The sequence below is a fragment of the Vigna unguiculata genome, chromosome 3 (assembly GCF_037176805.1).
Source record: "Vigna unguiculata cultivar grain cowpea cultivar isolate G323 ecotype 2 chromosome 3, ASM3717680v1, whole genome shotgun sequence".
NCBI lineage: Eukaryota > Viridiplantae > Streptophyta > Magnoliopsida > Fabales > Fabaceae > Vigna > Vigna unguiculata.
In genome coordinates this window covers 38,952,966-38,975,581 of record NC_140794.1, presented here as the reverse complement: position 1 = coordinate 38,975,581, position 22,616 = coordinate 38,952,966, and the positions used below count along the sequence as shown (strand labels likewise).

The 22,616-nt window shown below is 34.8% G+C and overlaps 2 protein-coding genes across 3 annotated transcripts; both read right to left on the bottom strand.

Annotated features, from left to right (window-relative positions):
- Positions 1–869: 869 nt before the first annotated feature.
- Positions 870–3,196, bottom strand: LOC114177330 (HVA22-like protein c). 2 transcript variants are annotated; one of them, XM_028062622.2, is made up of 5 exons: positions 2,995–3,195; positions 2,847–2,873; positions 2,625–2,747; positions 1,868–2,126; positions 870–1,076 (listed from the first exon to the last, which is right to left on the bottom strand). In XM_028062622.2, the coding sequence occupies exons 1-5, from the start codon at positions 3,060–3,062 to the stop codon at positions 1,008–1,010; spliced, it is 546 nt and encodes a 181-aa protein (XP_027918423.1). In that variant the 5' UTR covers positions 3,063–3,195; the 3' UTR covers positions 870–1,007. The 2 variants fall into 2 exon arrangements, with proteins under 2 accessions (XP_027918423.1, XP_027918424.1); XM_028062623.2 differs by lacking the exon at positions 2,847–2,873 and having other exon boundaries at positions 2,995–3,196.
- An 18,579-nt stretch (positions 3,197–21,775) lies between these two features.
- On the bottom strand, positions 21,776–22,411 carry LOC146887830 (glucose-1-phosphate adenylyltransferase large subunit, chloroplastic/amyloplastic-like). Its single transcript, XM_085670421.1, has 4 exons — positions 22,337–22,411; positions 22,169–22,252; positions 22,026–22,081; positions 21,776–21,875 (listed from the first exon to the last, which is right to left on the bottom strand). The coding sequence occupies exons 1-4, from the start codon at positions 22,409–22,411 to the stop codon at positions 21,776–21,778; spliced, it is 315 nt and encodes a 104-aa protein (XP_085526547.1).
- Between the last annotated feature and the right edge of the window lie 205 nt (positions 22,412–22,616).

Sequence of the window (22,616 nt, the reverse complement as noted above, 5' to 3'; positions counted from 1 at the left end):
ATAAATTTCAATTTGGATTAATTTTTTACCTAGTCCACTAAAAACCTGACTAACCCGGATTGAACCAGTGGTGAGTCGGATTAGCTCATCAACCCGCAAATAAAGGGTCACACAAGTGTTTTTTATTATGTTAAGCTTTGCATTTGAATTGAGTTGGGTTATCTATAATTTGTTGTTAGATAGTAATTTGTATTTTTGTGATTTTGGTTTATATTTAGAGTTTAACATCATTTTGGATTATATTCAAATTTATTTAGATTTTAATCAAAATTATAATTTAGTTTTTTTTTTTACTGTAAAAAAAATTGCATATTTCTTTTAATTAAGTGAATCAGTAAATTAACCTGTTTAACCCACCAACTCGTAAAGACCAAATTGAATTCAAAATTTTTTTGCTTACTAATAAATAAATCGGATTAGGATAACTCACTGAGTAACAACCCGTGATGAGCCGAACCAAATCAAGTAACCCGTTTTGATATCTTTAAATCTTCACACAAATCTTCACACATATTTTGGTACTAAAAGTGAATAAAATTAGCTTTGGGATTGAGTGATTTAGAGAGAAATATTTAATTCCACAACGTAATAAAAAGACATTAGTAACTGAAAATTTAACATTGGGAAGTTATAACAATATTTTCCGTATAACATTCTAATTACATTAATAACAGATAATATATCTATCTATATATATATATATATATAAACATGAGTATAATTTTATAATTATAATTTATACTTTATTTTAGTAAATTATAGAAAATAAATATGCATTGGGATAAAAAAAACTTAAAAATATTTTACCTCTTAATTTATCAAAATATAACTAAATTAATAATTAAAAACTTTAAAAGTAGGGAAGGGTGTTGGAGAATAAGTGACCCATTAACATAGTTCAATATATATGGTCATCATCAAACATCACAAACTATGATAAAATGAAATATTAGCCATGATGCCTTAACAAAGTTCAATATCTTGTTTTAAGAAAACAAAAACAAAGTTCAATATCTATAGTCGTCATCAAAGATCATGTAATTTCCATTCCTCCTTGCCCTGGCCTGTCTGTCATTCTGCACATCAAAACCAATTATGTTTTTCATGGTTTCAATTCCAAACCCAAATGAAGTGAAACACAGTGCTTAAAAATCTCAATAAGTCTAAATTTACTACAAGGGAATCACAAGGAGTCTAAAACAAGTGTACCTCAACTTGTAAATGAAATTTCAGCTTATAATTCCAGCTTTTCTAGCTCAAATGATTCATTCAATGTTCAAAACTAAGATAGATTATGCAACAAATTTCTACAATAAATACCAAGCAGCCAAATCTCCCCCGACTAAGTGCAAATATGTCTAGTGTTTGAAACTCTGGAGAATAAACTCAGTATCATAACATGTTTGATCACATTCAAAAGTACAGTGGCATGCTTACATTTTACCCGAAACCAAGTTTCTATTAAAAAAAATAAAAAACTTTTGAGAACTCAATTAGAAAAATGAAAACTAATCTAAAATTAAGTTTGGTAACTTTAACAATCATGTTTCTGCTAATGTTAAGTTACCTTCGACTTACTTTTGTGAAGGATCCCTTTGTTAATTGTGAGCTGAAGTGCATTGGAATTCATGCTAGTTTTAAATGAAATACAAACAAGACTTATACAAGACACTTATCTCCCATGCTAGTCTGTTATTGTCCACAAATCTGATTTTCGTTCATAAATAAATGTTGCATATTTAGAATTAAACAAGGGGTAATATGCTGATTCTGTGTAACATGCAATAGTCCAAAAAACCACAAGAAATATCATAACTTTGAAGCAGGACCAGTTATTCTGGACTAAAAGCATTAGTAATATGTGTACCTTGTTTATAAGTCTTTCAAAGGCCTCTGTACCATGTTCTTCCATGTATCTCTCAGCAGCACTCAAAACATCATCTGACTCACTGAATAAGGACTTCTTTTGGGGAAAATACCAGATTTGTGAGCCTTGTGGAATTGGGATTTGTGGGTTCATATAGAATGGTCTGATGTAATTTCTGTACACAACTGCAGCCCCATTGAAGTGAGGCAGAACCAACCAACAACTGAATATCAACTTGGCAAAGGGCCAAATGGGAAGCCTGAAATTAGTACCAAAATATTATATTCGAGAAATAACACTGTAACAGATGTAAAGCAAAGAAAACAAAAAACAGAAACCACAGCAAAGACTATTATGTATCCTCACTCACAATCTTTACCCAAATATAAGCACAAAAAGAGACAAAGTTCAAGGCATTTTAGACAAATGGGACAATTTTCACTAGATCAGTTCCACTTGGCCCAATTTCATTTGTGTGAACCTACTCTTATCCTTATTCGAAATTCTTCAAACTATTTTGACATATAATAACTAGAAGGTACCAAAACCAAGAAAATGTGAGACGTGAAACTCTTTATATACTCCAAAAATTACAACTGTGGTTAAATTGTGAAGCGACTATGATAGGGCAATGTTTGCTCCTTGTCCTTCTAAAGGAATAGAGAGAGAACATTAAATAATGGATCATTTATAAGTTATATGGCATAAAAAATGAAGGTGTAATGTCTGAAACATGACCATTAGAAGAGGAACTCACACTTCAAGAACTTTTGCAAATGTGAGCTCAAAGAGTGTTAGAATGGAATAAAGAATCCAATACGTGAGCCATTGTTGATCATCAGCAGCAGACTTGGTCTCGATCGCCTTAATTGAAGCATATCTGACCATGGAGGCAAAAGGGTAGGCATAAAAGTTGAAAATTCAGACACATTCATTTCCCAAACGAAAGAAATACAAGAAAAGAAGCAGCACTACTTACAAAGGGTAAGCAAGCGTAACCAAGGGTCTGGAGAAAACGTCAATTATAGAATGCATTTAGTAAAAGAACAACAAAATGATTGCCATAACTTGAGCAAGAGTGAAAAAAAAAAGAGTATATGATTTGGAAAAGAAGAGAGGAGATTTACAGAGCAAGAACGTCGAAGTTGTTGAAGACAACTTGAAGAAAGTGGTTGTTGTTGTCCGAGGCACCCATACTTTGCAACGAAAGTTGTTTTGTTTTCTACAGCTTCAAAGTGAGAAATTGAAGCGAGAAAGTGAAGAGGGAAGAAGAAGAAGAAGGTGAGAGAGAAGAGGTTTGGAAAAGAGTGAAAAAAGTAAGAAAGAAAATGCGGGAAAGTTGGCAAACAGCCAAAGTTGTCTTTGAAAATAACATTCGTTTTGGACACAATCTATTGCGCACGGCCAACGAGGCACCGAATTACACTTTCTTTTCCACTCTCTCTGGTCCTTGGTGTAGACTTTTAGTTTTTCTAGGATATAATCTGTAACCACATATATATATATATATATATATATATATATATATATATATATATATATATATGGTTTAATGATCACTTTTTTTATTAATTCTGTTAAAATTATTTAATTTAGTTTTACAATTTTTTGTCTTAATGTAATTTTTATTTTCGTTAAAAATAGAGATTAAATATATTTTTAATTTTGATTCAAAATTAAAATTTATTATGTCTTAAATTTTAATATATTTTAATTCTTAAATTTTAAAAATGAATGGGGATAATTTTTTAAATCACATGACATTAATTTTTTTGACATTTGAGACTCATTTGAGTCAGAAAGTGTCAAGAAATAGTGTAAACAAATTAAATGTCAACCTGAAATTTGTGTGACATGTCAAATTAATTTAACCTAATTGATTTAAAAGAACTATATTTATTTTATTTTAAAATTTAAGGACAAAAATTATATCATTTTTAAGATATAGACTAATTTTTATTTTGCTCCCAAGTTTTAGGAATTAAATATATATTTAACCTTACAAATAACTTACAAATAATTAATGTGATATATTTAGAGTCGTCAAAGTGGATTATAACCTGCGAGCTAACTCAGCCCACCATAGGTTCAAACTGGGTTGGATTGAAAAAAAATAAATTTTTTTAATACAGATCAAAATTAGCTCACTAAGAACCCGACTCACCTGGGTTCAACCCATAGTGAGCCGAGTTGGCTCACCAACTCACCAGTAATTTCTAAATAATATTAAATTATATTATTGAAAACCTAAAACCCTAAACTAAATGCACTTCTCTCTAATCTGTGCTTCCTGGTTCAAACATACAATGGCATTTGCACCTCTCGTCTTCTTCACTATTGCTCCCAGGCTCCATAGTTTGTTCCTCCTTCGATCGTGATCGCGATCCTTCACACGCTTTCTTTTTTGATAGGGTCCTCTCCTGCTTCGCTAGCTTCACTAATTTGACATTGTTGCTCCTCCGAGAGTGATCGTTCACAACCTAGTTTGTTTCCATTAATGCCATACACACATTTATGCACCAACCTCAATTATACACCCATTTTATCCATCCAATTAAACTTAACTCTAAATTGAAACTTGGAACACGACCACAACCACAAACTACCTACAATTCATAACAAAACCCAATTCTTACCTCAATTCTCTGTTACCAAATTCAGTTCACTACCAAATCTTATACTTAACTAATTTTAATATATCTTTTCATCATTCAATTTCGATACATAATTTCACCAAATTCCTTTAACTCAAGCACCAACATTTCCAATTTAGTTATCCTCCTTTTTCCCATTTCCCTATTTCAGATTATTAGACCACTACCAAGAACTCATTACAAATCTCTACATCAATTTACTGTAAGCGCACCCTCACATCCCATGCATTGCTTAGTTCATCACTAACCCCTGTTCATTTATTTTTATCTCCTTGTCACACTTAATTTCCTTTCAACTCAACTCACTAATAACTCTCTCTCAACCACCCAATCAAATTTCCAGAATAATACTTCTTCACCACTATCGCCTAACGTCCAATAAGATGCCGCTAGGCGACACATGTAAGACCCGGAAAATTTAAATAATTAAATAAATAATTATTTAATAAATGCGGGTAGTAGAAGCCTTTATGGCATTTAATGTAAATTGTTGTGATGTGGAAAAATACTAGCTCAAATGGTTGAGAGTACTTGATTGTGTGAGAGGACTTGGGTTCAAGTCCTATGTATACCAATTGTATGATATTTTAACTTGGACATTATTTTAATGATTGATTTAACGTGAGTATTGGTAATGTAATCCTAAAATTATAGGAATTATCACGAAACATGTATTGGTTGAATTGGTTATGCATTGACTTTGTAATTGAGTGGTTGTGTGTTCAAACCTTGTTAAGAACGGATTAAACATTCTTTTTGCCAAATTTTCTTTTGGCATGAATGAGAAGGGTCATAAAACCCTAGCCGTCAGAGGGAGCAACCAGAAGGTTTGGAAAACCAAGTGCAGAGAGTGTTTGGTGTGTGAATGGAGAATTTATGGTTCGTGGAGAAAGCAAAGAATAGGAGAATTGTGGTGGTTCTTAGAAGCAAAAGGAAGAAGGTGTGTGAAAGAAGAGCAATGATTTCAATTGGAGCAAGAATTCCAGGTAAGGGGAGTTGTTCTGGCATGATTTTACTCGTATTGGATGCATTATTGTAGGACATGATTGAATGCATGAGAATTCCTCTTATTCTTGCTGATTTTCGAGGGTTTCTGCCCAGAAACCGCCTGGCGGTAATGCATGTGCTGCTAGGCAACTCATCTTGTCTGGCCCAGTTTCATGGGTTCTGGTATGAACCGCCTGGCGACGACGTGGACCCGCCAGGCGACGTGCAGTGGTTGTATGGATTCTTTTCATTTTTTTGTAAAATTGTGCGTGGAGGATTCCTTGTTAGATTGCTATATACATGTAATTGCTTGATATGATATTCTTGTTACTACTATGATGACTATGTATTAATTTGGAGTTGCAAACATGAGAGAGTTCATGTTACCATTGTTGAATGAACCTGAATCTTTGGGAATAAGTGTAAACTATGATGGGTTAGGGATTTTGATGATATGGATTGCGTATGTATGAGGAAATTGAGAAATTTTGTAATAATGTCGTGTTTGGATATGACTGGAGTGAATTTTAGACCATAGGATTTCAGGTGCTGGAAAACTTTGGGATTTTTCTTACCCAGGCACTGATGTGCCACCTGGCGACATCTTATTGGCTGCCAGGCGATGGCAGTGTGGGATTACCATTTTGGCAGTTTCGTGGAATGGTGGTTAGTGAGACTCTTGGAGATGGAATTAGACGAGTATTAAAATTGTAGTATGGGACTACAATTAACGTAGAGGTCAATTACAACTAAATAAATGATGAGAATAAGATGAATAAATCATATAAGGAAAATTGGTGTGGTGATTAGTAACAAGGAGGTTTGGAGGTCCAAATATTTGGAGGTAAGAGGGAAAAGGGTGTAACACATTAGGAATTGGTTGAGAGTTAGAATACTGCATTGTATGGAAGTGTGAATCATGGGCTCTTAGTGAGGCAGTGATATGGGGATTGGAAAGTGATTAAGTATTGAATAATACGAAAATAGATGAACCAGTAGGATAAATTAAGGATGGACAGTTTTGTTGGGTATGGTACGTAGTAATGAATTAGTGATGTCTAATTGCAGAATTGAACTTGAATTAAGTGGATGAACAATGTTCATACATATAGCTATCCGAGATGGAATTTGTAACATCCCGTTAGGATATTACTGATTTTTAATAAAATAAAGAAATAAATTAAAAACACTGTGTCCACCATGCGATGAATCGCCTAAGCTATGTCATCAGCTCCAACAATGTTCCTTATCCTCCTGTTAGCCATAGCTTGTGCGCGCCACATATTACAACTGTTCACACACACAGCTCAAATTAGGATTTCTCATCCAAAAATAGTACAACAATACAAACAGTTAGTCATGCAAGCGTAACACGATAAGCTCACTCCCCATAGACCCCAAAAATCATTTTGAAAACCATTGCTCTGATACCAAATGTAACATACCGTCAGGATATTACTCATTTTTAATAAAATAAAGAAATAAATTAAAAACACTGCATTTAATAATACCTCATTTTCCCAAAACGCGGGAAAATTTAAATCTTTATTAAATAATTAAACAACGTTCAAATCCATCAGTCACCAAAACCAAAATCAAATGTTATAATAGCACCCATAAGGGTTTACAACTGATCTCAAAACCAAAGAAAAATAAAGCATAAGATTTCCCCGAGCTATCCCCTCTCCGCAGCTAAGCTTCACCAGAACCACCTGCATTAACATCATCTACTCCCGTGTGTACCGCGTACACGATCATCGCCAATCACAAGCAGATAGGGTGAACTTAACAGATAAAGCATATAATAAATTACAGTTATATACATATTCAACACATCACTATAGATAGCACAAACATCCCAAATGACTTCCATCTTTTGAGTTCCTATCACCTGGCCACAACTAGGTTATTCGTGTTCTACGTCTTCTAATGATTATTTCAAGATGATTTGCTGCCAACCTATCGACCACAACCGATAGAGCACGTGTGGGAAACCATTGCTACGGATCATACATTGTAACGCCAGCTGGAGTTCCCAAATACGAGTATAACTCGTAACGTCCCAAGACTACCAAACTCGTCAGTCAACAACTGAGGAGGGCAATCTATCCGGACCCATCCGTACTCACCACAACCAACACACTCACACCGGCAACACTCGCCAACCCGAGCCACAACTCAAGGGTTCCTCGTGTTCATCCGCCATCCCGAGCCACAACTCAAGAGATGCTATTCTAAGCCACAACTCAAGGAATACCACGTGCTTAACCCCTATCCTGAGCCACAACTCAAGGGATACGTTCTAAGCCACAACTCAAGGAACACCAGCAATCCCACCTTTAAAGCATCACTAAAAGCCTTGTAGAGTATACCTACGAAATCAACAACTCCAAGCTGCAACAGTAAAAATCGCCTGGCGGGGACACGTGCCGCCAGGCGCTGCCAGCTCCCAGACCGCCTGGCGGGTGTCGCGTACCGCCAGGCGCACAACGTCTATAAGTCATCCTTGCTGCAGGTTCCACCTGGCAGAAGGTCACTCACTACCAGGCGCACGCGGTTCAGCAGTCCCCTGTTGGGAGGCCATCACCTGGCGGAACAACTCATGCCGCCAGGCGTATGCGAACCAGATGCCCTTTGTTTACCCATCTCTCGCCTGGCGGATTCACACCGTTGCCAGGCGCCGCATCAGTACAACAACACTCCAATTTGGGTTTTCCAACTCGGATTTTCAAGGTTCACACATTCTAGCACATACTGCACTTCTCACTAAATGTATCACAACAATTCTCATAGACTTGGCTAGTCACAATGTACCTACACTCATTGGAGTACCTTAATTGAAACCATTTTCACTTTCTAGACTCCCGTAAGTTTCCCCTACTCACAATTCCAATCCTGTATTAGTGTTGCTACTACTATTTAGTATAATCCATCAGTTTCTTTAAATAGTACCTATGTTCTTACGAGAATTGTTCCCCTTACTCCCCCTTTATAGCTTACTTAACTATAAAATTTTATCCCGCTATCTTATGTACCTATTTCCACCAATCTTAGGTATTCATTACTGCATTCCAAATAGGCCCCTCAAGATCGTGTATTACACTCACGCCAGTTTATGCCTCATACCAGAATCTCAATTACTTTTATTCCTTATTATTCTCATGTACTCATATCCATATAACCTATCTACCATTTAGGTAGTTTCATTTCATAGGCTCACAATCCCATGACCTTAGGCTCCATCATAATGAACCCATTCTCACAAAAAAACTTCCTCAGACCCTCAACTCCGTCTCAGCCAAGAAAACGCAACCTCTGCACTGGCGCCTGGCGGCGCGGAGCTTGCCGCCAGGCGGTGCATTAGTTCTAGAAATTTCTAGATTTTCGCACTGCACCAACAAGATTCCAAATCTTTGCCCAATTCTCATGAAATTTCACAAACATAAAGTTCCTTATATGAACTGTACCTACTCCATAAATTTTCCCCTCAGAATTGCCACACAAATGGATTTCACAGTATCAAATCCCCCAACTTTTCAACCTTAATACCTAGTTGCATTGTTTCATTCAATTAAACCTCAATACCAGAACAAGATCATCCAATTCATCATATATTGTATATCATTAACAAAAAGAATACAAAATCGCGGAGTACAGCTCCCCTAACCTAGATCCTTTAGCTTAAAACTTTGACAATTGAGAAGTTCTCCTTTGATCACCAAACCCTCCTTGGTTCCTCTCTATTCAGCCCCTACACCTCACTCAACCTCACCACTCTCAATAATTCGTGCCCTCTTTTCTGATTAAGATTCCAGCTTGCCAAAACCCTCCACTTTACTACAATTGGCCTTTTATATTGTGCCTTATTACTAGGTTAATCACCAAAAACGTGTTAAGGCACAATTGATGATGTTAATTACCATTTATTGGAGCTTTATGGTCGGTTTTGCAGCCACCCTTGGCTGCCCATTCCTCTTGGGTTTACGTTAACCCTTCACATTCAAATCAAAACCCCAAAGTGGCAAAATTAAAGTTTAATTTAAGTTCTCCAAGACTTGAACCCATAACCATGCAATTGCCAAATCAATGTCAACCATCATGACAATTTATATTTCATGCTAACTCTCACAATTCAAACATTATCTCATACAAAACACGATTAAACATATTATCAAAACAATAATAATTAAATCCACACAATTGACATACATAGGACTCAAACCCAAGTCCTCTCACACAATTAAAGTACTCTTAACCACTTGAGCTAGTACCTTTCCACATCATACCAATCAAAATTTAATCTCATAAATGCTTTTCCCTCCCGTATTTATTAATTAATTAATTATTTAATTAATTAAATTCCACGGGTCTTACAAAATTATATGAATGGTACCTAAAGCTACGAAGTTAAGCAATAATTATGCAATAAGTATGATTGAATTGGAATAAGGATTGGATTAAGTTAGGATCAATTATGGGTGCTAAAACTAGTGAAGTTTCACTACTGGTATAGCGCCTAGCGGCGCGGGTGTGGCCGCCAGGCGGTAGGCTATCAAAGGTGCTATCTGCAACAGGTGGCGCCTGGCGACAAGGTATGATCCGCCAGGCGATAGACCTTACAAAAGTGGGTCTGTGAGAGGCTGGTGCCTGATGACGAGGAGGTTTTGCCTGGCGGTCTGCACAGGCATTTCGCCTGGCGGCGCTTAGGCTGCGCCAATCGATAATGCTACTGATTTGGTCGCGTGCGTTGTTTGTACGCATTGATGCAGACTTGGATCAGGAGATGTTGTGCCATGAGCGGGTAGGTTCATGGATGGTGGTGAACACGTGATGATATAAGTGGGGAGATTCATATCCTGTTACTCTCGTGTGGGGATACGAGCGGGTAGGTTCGTATGTTCCGTGCGCACACTTGAAAGATGATGCGTGTAAGGAGGTACATAGTTGGTGGATCACGTGTGTTGGACTATAGGCGGGCAGGTCCGTAGAGTAGAACTACGAGCGGGGAAGTTCGTAGAGCAGGACTACGAGTGGGGAGGTTCGTAGAGGTAGGACGACGAGTGGGCATGTTCGTGTGAGCATCATAAATCCCAAGTCCAAGGCTAACTATTTGTGTGATTTGAAGGTTGAAAAGCCTTAGGGTATTAAGGTCTTGGCCAAGAACTAACTAGAGCAGTTAGGTGTATTGTTAATTTTATTAACTTATTTGTTAATTCTTTATGAGCTCACCCTTTCTGTTTGTGTTTGGCGATGATCGTGTGATTCGTTACACGAGAGCAGAGGATATTATAGGTGATGTTGGTGATGCGTAGAGACGTAGAGAGGGCTAGCTCGGGGACTTTTGAGCTAGGGATTTTTTTATGATGTTCTTTTATTTCATCGGATTTTGAAAACTTGTAATCAAATTATTATTTTAGTTATGTTAAAAATATGGCACGTTGAACAATAATTCAAATTTTCCCGCGTTTGGAAATAATAAAATTATGTCGTTTGATCTTCATTTCCAATTTATTTATTTTAATTAAGTAATATCTAGTCGGGACGTTACATCACATCAGTACCTAGGTAAAACCTAGGTTTTGTACGCCTGCGAACACCAATATTTTAACCTTCAAATTCAGTCATTCACCAATGAACCAATCTTTTAAAATTAATCAATTTCTTTGTATATGTTCAACCCTCAACATCATACTAACCCAACCAAAACCTATTCTCCAAAAATTCAGATTCATTCACCAACTTTAACATGAACTCTTCATGTTTACATTCCCAATTCAATTTACAAGCATCACAATAATAGCAAAAACATAACTTCAAGCATTTATACAGACATAACAATCTGACTGGGAAGTCACCACATCACAAAATCCACAAAACACAATGAAAATAGGATCAATCACCGCGCGTTGCCTAGCGGTTCCCCTTCGCTGCCAGGCGGTTCATAATAGAACCCAGAAAACTGGGTTGAAAGGATGTGTTGTCTAGCGGCACATTCATCACTGCTAGGCGGTTTCTGGGCAGAAACCTAGAAACCTTCGAGAAATAGAGTAAAAGATAAGGATTCATGCAATTGGGTCATGGAAATTAACAATACATTACGCAAATTAATAAACAAGTAGGAGCAGCTCTCCTTACCTGAAAATCTTTGCCCCAATTGAGTTCCTTACTCTTCTTTCACACTCCTTCTTCCCTTTGCTTCTAATAACCACAAGAAATCTCCTCCTCTTTGATTTCTCCAAGCACCCAGAACCTCTCCATTCTCACTCCAAATTTCTCTACACTCTTCCAGAACTATTCCCCTTCCCTATCCTTTTCCACTTCTATTTTAATTAAATTAATTAAAAAAATGAAAATAATTATTTTAAGGTTTATTAGCCATCAATTCTCATTAACTTGATTGTTTTTCAGACCTTCTGGCTTCTCACTTTGACAACTAGGATTTTTTACCCTTCTAATTCATGCCAAAAAGAAATTTGGCAAAAAAAGGAACCTATTTCGCATAAGTTAAGGTTTAAACCTACATCCATGGCAATATCAATTCAATGCACAACCAATTCAACCCATTTATGTTTCATGATAATTTCTACACCTTTAGGAATATAATATCACGCACCAATATAAAACATATCACTAAAATAACACAATTTGGCATACACGTGACTTAAACCCAAGTCCTTTCAACACAATCAAGTACTCTCAACCATTTGAGCTAGTACTTTTCAACGTCATAAAGACTAGTAATTAATGTCATAAAGACTTTCATTACCCGTATTTATTAAATAATTATTTATTTAATTATTTAAATTCCTCGGGTCTTATATTCTTTTCTTGTCCTCCACGACTTCTACCACCAGGATCTCCTCAGCCTTGAATGTTTTGAGTATAGGGAACCTTCTTCTCCTTAAAGGTTGCCTTTGCTTGAAGTGCTTGATCGAGAGACTCCTTCTTCTTTTTCCTTCTCCGCTGCTCATGCACCTCAAGCGACCGACAATCTCTTCCATCGGGAGCATTGACAAGTCCTTCGACTCCTCGATCGCACAAACAATATTCTCAAAGTCGTCGGTTAACGACCTTCAAATTTTCTCCACCACTCGACAAGTGGGCAATGTCAACACGAGAGACGTACTCGACAACCCCTTCAACCTCTTTCATCCTCATGCTTTCAAGCTCGCCTCTAAGAGTTTGAAGCATGACTTGTTTCACACGATTATCCCCTTTGTATGCCTTCTCTAGTATATCTAATGCTTCTTTTGAAGATTTAGCATTTAATATCTTCTCAAAGCTAGACTCATCGACATCTCGGTATAACACGTATAGAGCTGCTTTTTCCTTCATTCATGATGCTCTCAATGCAGTGAGTTGGGAATTCGAACAACCTTCAGTGTCTGCTGGCTCTTGGTGCCCATTTTCAACTACTTCCCTTATTTCTTGGGAACCAATGATGACCTTCATTTGTAGACTCTAATTGCCATAGTTGACGCCTTTTGATAACTTCAGTAGGGGCATGTTGTTAGCAAAGTTGGCCATCTCGATCAAACTCTCTAACTATTAAACACTCTCTCTATATCCAATTTGTTGACAAACAAGTGTCTCTGGATAAAGACTCTTTATATTCAAATTTGTTGTATTTTATAATGAACACTATATGGTCCTTTTATAAACCCTTTAACTTGACTATTTAACCACATACATTAAATATAACTACTACCAAACCACAATAAATAGACCTACCCAATTACTACTAAAATACTATTAATGAACTCTTAGTCTTAAAGCATTTTACCAACTACCCACATTTAAGTTTACCTAACATAAACCTGAAATTACAACGTGTGTTCGTTTATGTTAATATTCATGTTACTTAAATGCAGTGAATCAATATGCTTGAAGAATGCTCCTAACATTCCTGCAAAAAATTTCTATGCTTTGACTCGCTTAGACGAGAACAAAGCAAAATATCCTATGTTGATATTTGGGGATGCAAAATGATTGGTGATATGCATGGTTGATAAAGTTTTTCTAAAGCAAAGTTGATAAAGTTTTTCTTATTAGTTATTAGTTAGATGTAATCACAAATTGAGTTTTATCTTAAAACTCAATTTATAAATTTGGTTTCAGAAAAGGATGTCCATAAATTTGCTTTAATAACTTTAATCCACCTTAATAACTTTACTTATAATATTGGTTTCAAAACTAATAACTGATATATAAACATTTCTAGTTGTTGAATATTGTTTCTATAATATTAACTTAACATGGTTGTGTTAAATCCTTATTCCTTAGCTTTTCTTCGGTTAATTACTCGCAAGCACAGGTGCAATATATCCCCCTTTGCTTTGGTGCTACTCTGATCAATTATCATTTCTGCATTTTGTCACGTTTTGAGACATTTTAATTTTTGTTTAAAAAAGGTTATAACCATATGGTTATTTTGTTCTTATGAACCCTTCTCCATACACTCTCTTTATTCTTATAAACCCATTTGGCCTGCATACTTGACATTAAAGGAACTATTTATTGTCCATGAAAGTTTATTAATGTACATACACATTATTTGTTATGAGTAGAGGTATCAATTTGGCCCCTAGCCCATGGGCCAGCCCTGACCCACTCTTCATAAAGTCCCCTTTTAGGAGGCCCCCAAATGAGGGGGCAAAAAAAAAGCCCTTACCCCCAAAACCCCATCTCTAGTGGGTTAGGGCTAGGGCTAAGATGGGTTAGCCCCCCTAAATAATACTACATTAAGCCATAGTTAAAGATCAAGTCGAGTGACCCGGACATGGCTGATGACCCGGACGGGCTCGACGACCCAGAAGAGCCAAATGACCAAGACGGGCCCAACGACCAAGATGAGCCCGACGACCAGGACGGGCCTCACAACCCAGACATGCTCGACTACACGGACGGACCCGATGACCCAAACGGGCCTGACAACCCGAACGAGCCAAATGAGTCTGATGACCCGGACGAGCCCTACGACCCAAACGAGCCCGATGATCCATACAAGCCCGACGACCCGAACGGGCCCGACAACCCGGATGGACCCGACGACCCAAACGGGCCCGACGACACGGACAGACCCGACGACACGGACGGGCACGATGACTTGGACGAGCCCAATGACAAGGACGGGCCCCATGATTCGGTTGGGCCTGACGACTCGGAAGGGCCCGATGACCTAAACGAGCCCAACGACCCGAACGGGCCCAATCACCTGGATGGGCCCGATGATCCAGATAGGCCTAATGACTCGAACGAGCCCGATAACCCAGATGGGCCCGGCGACCCGGATGGGCCCAACGACATGTACGGGCCTAATCGGGTCATTGGGCCTGTCCGGATCATCGGGTCCGTATGGGTCGTTGGTCCCGTTCGGGTTGTCGGGCTCGTCCGGATCGTCGGGCCCGTTCGGATCGTTGGGCCCGTCGAGGTCGTTTGGCCCGTCCGGTTCGTCGGGCTCGTCGGGTCGTCAGGCTCGTCGGGTCGTCGGGCTCATCCGGGTCGTTGAACCTGTTCGGATCGTTGGGCCCGTCTGGGTCGTCGGGCACGTCTAGGTTGTATGGCCCATCTGGGTCGTCGGGCCCATCGAGCTCGTCAGGCCTGTCTGGGTTGTCGGGCCTGTCTGGGTTATCGGGCCTGTCTATGTCGTTGGGTCCATCTAGGTCGTCGGGCCCGTCTGGGTCGTAGGACCAGTTCGTGTTGTCGGGTCCATACGGGTTGTCGGGCTTGTTTGGTTCATAGGGCTTGTCCGGTTCGTCTGGTCCGTCCGGATCGTCGAGCCCGTCCGGGTCGTCGAGCCCGTCTGGGTCGTCAGGCCCGCCCATGTCGTCGGGCCCGTCCGTGTTGTCGGGTTTGTCTTGGTTGTCGAGAATGTTCGGGTCGTTGGGCTTGTTTGGATCATCGAGTCCGTTCGAGGAGTCATTCTTGTCGAGGTCATCGAGCAGGTCCGAGTTGTTAGACCTATTCGGATCGTCATGCTTGTCCGATTCGTTGGGCCTGTCCCACATATAGTAATATATTTTAAAAAATAATATATTTTTCATGTGGAAGATGAAAGCCCATGGGTTGGCCCTGACCCACAGGACTTTTGTAGGGTTTTTGGCCCTGTGGACTTCTTTGTTGAGGGTTTTTTTTCAATGTGGATTTTTTTGGCCCTAGCCCACATGGACCAGGGTCAAACCCTATGGGCTGGGCCAAATTGACACCTCTAAATATGAGGTATAGGTAAGTGTGGATGAACTTCGACTCTTGATCAAAGGTGATGATCCTTATGATGACAAAGTGATCATGATGAAGTTGCACCACTACAATCTCAAACTTCTGGTTGTCACTGAAGGAGCACAAGGCTGTAGATACTACACCAAGGTTTTTATCCATAAATAAAAACTTGCATAATCTCTCTATTCTATATATTTTTGCAACCACAATGTTTTCTTACTGATAAATGTTGTTGAGGATTAAGTCACAAATGTGTTTGTGGTGTACACATTTTGTCCTAAACACATTAAACGAAACCCCTCTCTATTTTCTAAGCCAAAAGAGGTTGATTCTATTTAATCATGTAGCATGTTCCTCTTTGTCACTTGGGACTTCAAAAGATGGGTTGTTGGTTTTAAAGTGGAACAATATATACAACCGGAGCATGTGATTCTTTTGTAGCAGGACTATTAAGCATTGTGGCTGCAGACGATCACTTCTATAAGGTCACAAAAATATTACTTATTCAGTTACTTGCATCACATGTGAACAAATTTCCCGGTCTTAGTTAATTTCTTGAGATTCAAGGCATCACATGCAAACATTGTGTATAACCAACCCTTTTAAAGTTGTAGTTATAATTCATGATCTATGTATTATCTTGAGAAATTGAAGTTGTGTTCCTTGTACCATTTTTAGGATGAGAAAAGATTGAGGGAGACTCTTGGTTTTGCAAATGAATGAAGTGTTGTCACAGTGACAAGGAAAGGAGTCATATCTTCACTACCCACAAAGGATGTTGTTCTCATACTTCTGTTCTCCTACTTCGATTCATAGATGTTTGTGTTGACATAAAGTACTGAATTGTTGATTTTAGATCTCCTCGTTGGCTAATCTCATGGGATCTAATGTCATAACATCTGTTGAGGATTACATTTTTAATTGCTTCAATGTTTATTTTATTTGATAAGTATGAAGCAATTTATGTATGATGTTTATAGGTAAAGAAAATGATACCATTTATCAACTGAGGAAGAACTGATGAAACAAATAGTTATAACAATTTACATTGATTCAATTCAAAGACTCAACAGGTAGTGGATTTAAATTTAATCATTTTAGTTTTTATGCACTACTTATGGTTGGATTAAATCCAAGCAGCTTACATCGGTGCAATTCAAAAACTCATTGGGCACAAATCCAAGCAAGACTCCATCCATCAATTTTTACCCTTGACCGTTTTATATGAAACTTCTCTTTTGTAGAGACAGTGGTAATTGTGCAACGCTGTGTATTCTTCGGTGAACTTTGTTGAAGATTTGAGGAACGAAAAATATTTTTTGTGGTGCGTAATAGGTAAAATGTTAAAGGTAAGATTCCGCAAATTAAAATCCGGAAAATCTAATTTGGAAAAATGCTTTCCAAAAATCTGATCCAGAATAAATAACCATACGAGGTGAGAAATAATTTTCTGGACATTTATTTCTGAAAGAGTAAAATATCATTCTGAAAATATTAATCCGAATATAGTAGAGGTGACCGTGAAGTTTGGAAAACGAATTCCGTATGGTATTGTGATTTGGAAAATTCCGGAATTGATGTGCTGTGAGTTACGGAATGCTTTATCTGGTAGCATAGATATGCTTTCTGGAAAGGCCATTTCAAAGAGTGGAAATGATAATTCAAGAAGAACGTCCGGACGAGTTGGACGACGTTTGATATTAGTGGCTTGTTGGAGCTGAAACAGAAGAGGTATTATCTTCGCAACTCGATAAAGTTGAAGCTGGTGAATTCGAAAATCGGCAAGCTTAACGCTGCAGATGCAGATACTGATTCGGTGCTTATTCTGTTGATGAATTTGTAGAGTATTTTTCGAAAACCTTTCGGTGCGATATTCCGAAAATAGTGTCGTTGTGTTCGTTTCCGGAATGGAAGAACCGCCGCAGTTCATTGTCAGCGGAAGAGAAAGAGGACTAGGCTAAGATTTAAAAATTCCATTACTTTAGACATTTCACGTATTTGATTGTTGCAGGTTGAAAGTTGAGGAGTGGAGGTTGAAAGCAATTGTCTCGGTGGGTCACAACATAGTGTTGGGTCTCTCTATTATCTTGTAGAACTAGTATGAGACCCACGCGTCGGTTTTTTTTTTCCTTATCATTTAGATTAAGAAAATTAATATTTTTATTGTTATATTTGAATAAATTATTTATTTATATTATTATATTCTATTAATTTAATTACATATATGATATTTAAATAATAAAATAAAAATTAAATAATTAATTACTATTATTTTTTATAATGAATTAATTAAGAGTACATAAAAGTTAATGTTTAAATTTTAAATAGAAGCACATTTGGATACAATGAGATTAAAAGAAAAAGAAATATTGGAAGATATTGACATATGAAATAAGAAAAAAAATAAGTTAAACATAAATTATTTTAAATAAAAAGTAACATGAAAATATGAATAAAGTGCAAATATATTGTTAAATGTAATCTTATTAAAAATTTAACATGAATTCATGGTTAAAATTAAAAAAAAAAAATACATAAGATATTATCAATATAGACATTGACTCTGAATTAATTATTTGATGTGTAAACACATGTTTTACTGTTAGAGTTGTTAGTTATATATTATATTAAAAAAAAATTATGTACACATCATTGTTAAAATAAAATGTAGGTATATTGTGAACTTTGATTTCGTACGAAAGTATTATCCACATATGAATAATTAAATTAAAAAATGAAAAAAATACAAAAATATTATGAGATGATATGGTCCCTATTAAAAAAAAGTTAGAGTAACCTAAAATTGATGTTAAAAATTTTAAACAAAAATACATGCAAATGTTTTGATCAAAGTACACATTAAATTTATAATAAAAGTTAAACATAATACAATAAACATGAAAGTATTATAATAATTATTTTTGTTTTTAATATTCAATAAATAAAAATATATTAATAATAATGGTAAAAAATAATTAAATAATTATGGTATTATATTGTAATATATATTAAAATATTTTTATATGTAGATTAATATAATAGTATCCATGATTATAAATTTAAAAAATTATTTTAGGTAATGTTTCGATAAATGAATAATTGAATATTTATTGTAATTAGAAATTAAATGTTTTTGAAATGTAAAAGTTACCATGTGTTGAGTATAATAATCGTCGTGATTATTATAATAAAAAATATAATTATTATAACCAATAAAAATTAGAAAACAGTGAAAAAAAATTTAATAGATAAAATTAATGGTTATTAATGTGTTTTTTACTTTAAGGATAAATTTGAGGATGGACAAAAATTATTTTAGAAGATATAATTGAAAGGGTATTCTTGACATTTTAAATAAATTTTAACAATTACATATGTGTTTAGAAGGGTGTTCTTGACATTTTCAAAATTGTATTCATAATTAAATTTCAATCACAATGGTTTTGTTTTAAGTAATTATGAAACATAATAAAAATTGTAAATATATTGTATAATATGATCTCGAACAAAATAAATACAATATAAAATTTATGCTAAAATATAAATATAAAGTAGAAGTTAAAAATTTAACTTTCATATCAATTCAAGAAATGAATTAAAATATTTAAACTAATAATAATAATGTTAATATCAATGTTAATGCTTATAATAATAATAATGTTAATGCTAATAATAATAATATTAATGTGAATAATAATAGTACTAATATTATCACTAATAATAATAATAATAATAATAATAATAATAATAATAATAATAATAATAATAATAATAATAATAATAATACAATAGATAATAATAATAATATTATGATCAATTAGAAAATACGTACGTAATCGAAATATGTTACAATAAAAAATAAAAATAACATGATATTAAAATTTATAAATAAAAACACACGTAAACAAACACATACACAATTATTTATATATAAAATCAAATATATTATTATTTTGTTAGATAATAAATATTAAGATTAAAAAATAACATTTAAATCAATAGTTAAATATTAAAATAATTAAAATTAAATACAAAACTACCATTATAAAATATAATAAAAATTATTAAAAAGTAATTAAATATAAAAAATTAACGGTCAAAGTAACATATTAATAAATATTACTAAAGACCATTTAAATAAAACTATATATATCACAGTAAAAAAATGTTAAAAATATGATTAGCTAGAATTACTCTTTAAACATATTTGAAGGTATTATATATTAAAAATAAACTTAAAATTAAAATTAAAATTTAAAATAATTTCCTTTTTTATACTTTTCTATACTTTATCTATTTCAATTATATTGCAAATACTTTATCATTTTTCTACTTTTCTAATTCAAGTAATGCATTTATATTATTTCTAAAGACATTTATAAATATCTAATTAATAAGTTTGAACACAATATTGTAGAAACTAAAATATCCTCAAAAGAAATATTTATTCTCAAAAATATTCACAAAAGAAATATATTTGTATTTATTGATAAAAATTCACTGGAAAATAACAATTTCAACAATATTCTTTTATCCTCTCCACCTCCTAATCTCCTATAAAAATAGCAAGAATTTTTCATTAGTTTTACTACCATTACCCTAAACTCAGTGTAATTTTCTAAAATTTATGGAAACATTAACCTAATTGCGCAATTTAAAGTTCAAAGGAACCAAAGTTTCAATTTTAACCTCTAAAAAGACATTCATCATAAGATTATCATTGATAACATCATTAACATATCCATGCACAAGTTGCCCTTGAACATAATCATATTTCGATGATATCATGTTCCCAACGGGTATGAAATTCAAAGTACTTATATATAGAGAGAAAAAGTTCTCAAACAGAATATCGTACAATATAATAATTAAAAAGATCACTATACCCCAAACCCATAATGGTACATGATTTTTCAATTTTACTACTACTTAATTTATGTAGAAATTCACATGCATCTATGACATCCCATTATCATTAGGACTCATGTACTTGAGTAAGCGTTTTGAAATAATAATAAGTGACAAATATCCGTCTACAAAACTAAACAAATACTCATTTAAAATGAAATGAATTATCTATGAAAATAATGTAATTTACAAAACAATGGGAGGATTGAGCAAGAAATATAAAGAATAGTGTAATGTGGCAAACAGACTACTATGAATGATCCCTTTGGTAGATTTTCCACCCAACTTTACATTGGAAGCAAATAGAAAAATAACCCAAGAATCTGAAATTTGTCCTTGTCCTACACATTCTTAATTGTTAGAGACTCTGCTTCCAAATTCAAAAAGATTCCCCTTATGCAACAAAGTAAATCAGAGGCCCATTAATTCTCAATAAATTCATGGAATGTATGGCAATAGTTGATTTATTAAACTTAAAGCATGGAAGAAACTATTACACTTCAACCTTGTGGTAAAATAAAAATCTTAGTGACTTCATATAACATACTGACATAACTTAGTTTGTTTTCAAGGTATATGATTACAATACTTCAATCTTTATGATAGAGAGGTTGTTTATAAAATATTGTTTAATCTACACACACAAAGAAACAAATTACAACAATATATTATACTTGGTTGCATTTACTTTAGCTAAGTTAGTAGGTCTTGCAAATTACAAAATTATGATAGTTGATGGCAGAATCAATAGTATTGCCTCCACTTTAAACATACCCTCTCTTATGACCTTATAAAGTCAAAACAGAACATGCTTCTAAGAGTAAAATATACTTCCATTGATTTCATATCACTTAAGAGGAACCTTTTGTAATTTACAATGTAATGCATACATATCATAACTATCATGCAATTCAAAAAATTGTCTTTCAAACCCATTAACTAAATAGAAGAGGAGTGTTTTCATTGCCATACCTTCCATGAAGTCAATTATATAGAAGGAAAATCCTTTTTAACTTTGTTTCTGATTGTACTCCAAGGTCTTCCTACATACCAATTAAATACAATGCAATGCAAATAAATTTGTCAGCATACTTTATTCAAGTAAAAGGTATGTGTTTCAGGCTTCGGAATCAAGATACTATCAGACCATAGCCTTTAGATATGACCCCTTAGGTTTTTTTGCAAACAGTACAATTCGTCTAGTTTTGTCAATTTTCATCAGTCCATCATCTGATACTCGGCTACAAGACAATTAACATGATTAAATCCAAACTCAATTCAAGATAAAACAAAATACGATATCATTTTTAGTGAATGTTTAGATCTTGTGAATAAGGTGGAGTTCCTTTATTTTGAGAAATCAAATGTTGTAGATTTTCACGTAGAGATACTTGTCATCCATTGGAACACATGAAACTCTGATATCAACATTCGTGTCAACGTGTCTCTGCAATCATAATCCCCATCAAAATCAATATTAGTTTCAAAAAACTATAGAATGTTATAAGTTGTAATGTTAGATGAAAATTTATACTTGTACAAAGTCCATATAGTCCATTCGGTAAAGATGATCCCCAAAAAGTATCAATATATGCTCCACATTCATGTACTTGGCATCCTACAAGATCATGTCGAACCACATTCACTACTCAATATATCAAAATAGTATTTTTAAGAAATACACAACATCATATGTTTTTACCTCAAAAACCAAAATAAATTGCCTAATAACATCAATTGTTCCTCGGAACCAATTCTTCCTTACTTCTCCAGGCATCTGAGTAGCAGCCAAGACTTGTTCCCATATAATTTCAAATTGATTTTTGATAAAAACTTGTAGCAAAAAACACTTTCCAAAAGAAAATAAGGATCTTGTTTGGTTCTCTCACTGTAACATCCCTAAGGAATATTACTTAAATAAATAAAGAAATAATAAAAGAAAGTAAAACGTCATGATATTATTATTCCCAAGACGCGGGAAA

Bases quoted from the DNA above. Each gene is read 5' to 3' on its own strand.
- LOC114177330 (XM_028062622.2), bottom strand. From the start codon at position 3,062: ATGGGTGCCTCGGACAACAACAACCACTTTCTTCAAGTTGTCTTCAAC. The intron at 2,748-2,846 runs GTAAGTAGTGCT...CTCCATGGTCAG, and splicing joins GTTACGCTTGCTTACCCTTT to ATATGCTTCAATTAAGGCGA. The intron at 1,077-1,867 runs GTACACATATTA...TTTGATGTGCAG, and splicing joins TTGAAAGACTTATAAACAAG to AATGACAGACAGGCCAGGGC.
- LOC146887830 (XM_085670421.1), bottom strand. From the start codon at position 22,411: ATGCCTGGAGAAGTAAGGAAGAATTGGTTCCGAGGAACAATTGATGTT. The intron at 22,253-22,336 runs GTAAAAACATAT...ATGATCTTGTAG, and splicing joins AATTTATTTTGGTTTTTGAG to GATGCCAAGTACATGAATGT. The intron at 21,876-22,025 runs GTATCTCTACGT...ATTGTCTTGTAG, and splicing joins TGTGTTCCAATGGATGACAA to CCGAGTATCAGATGATGGAC.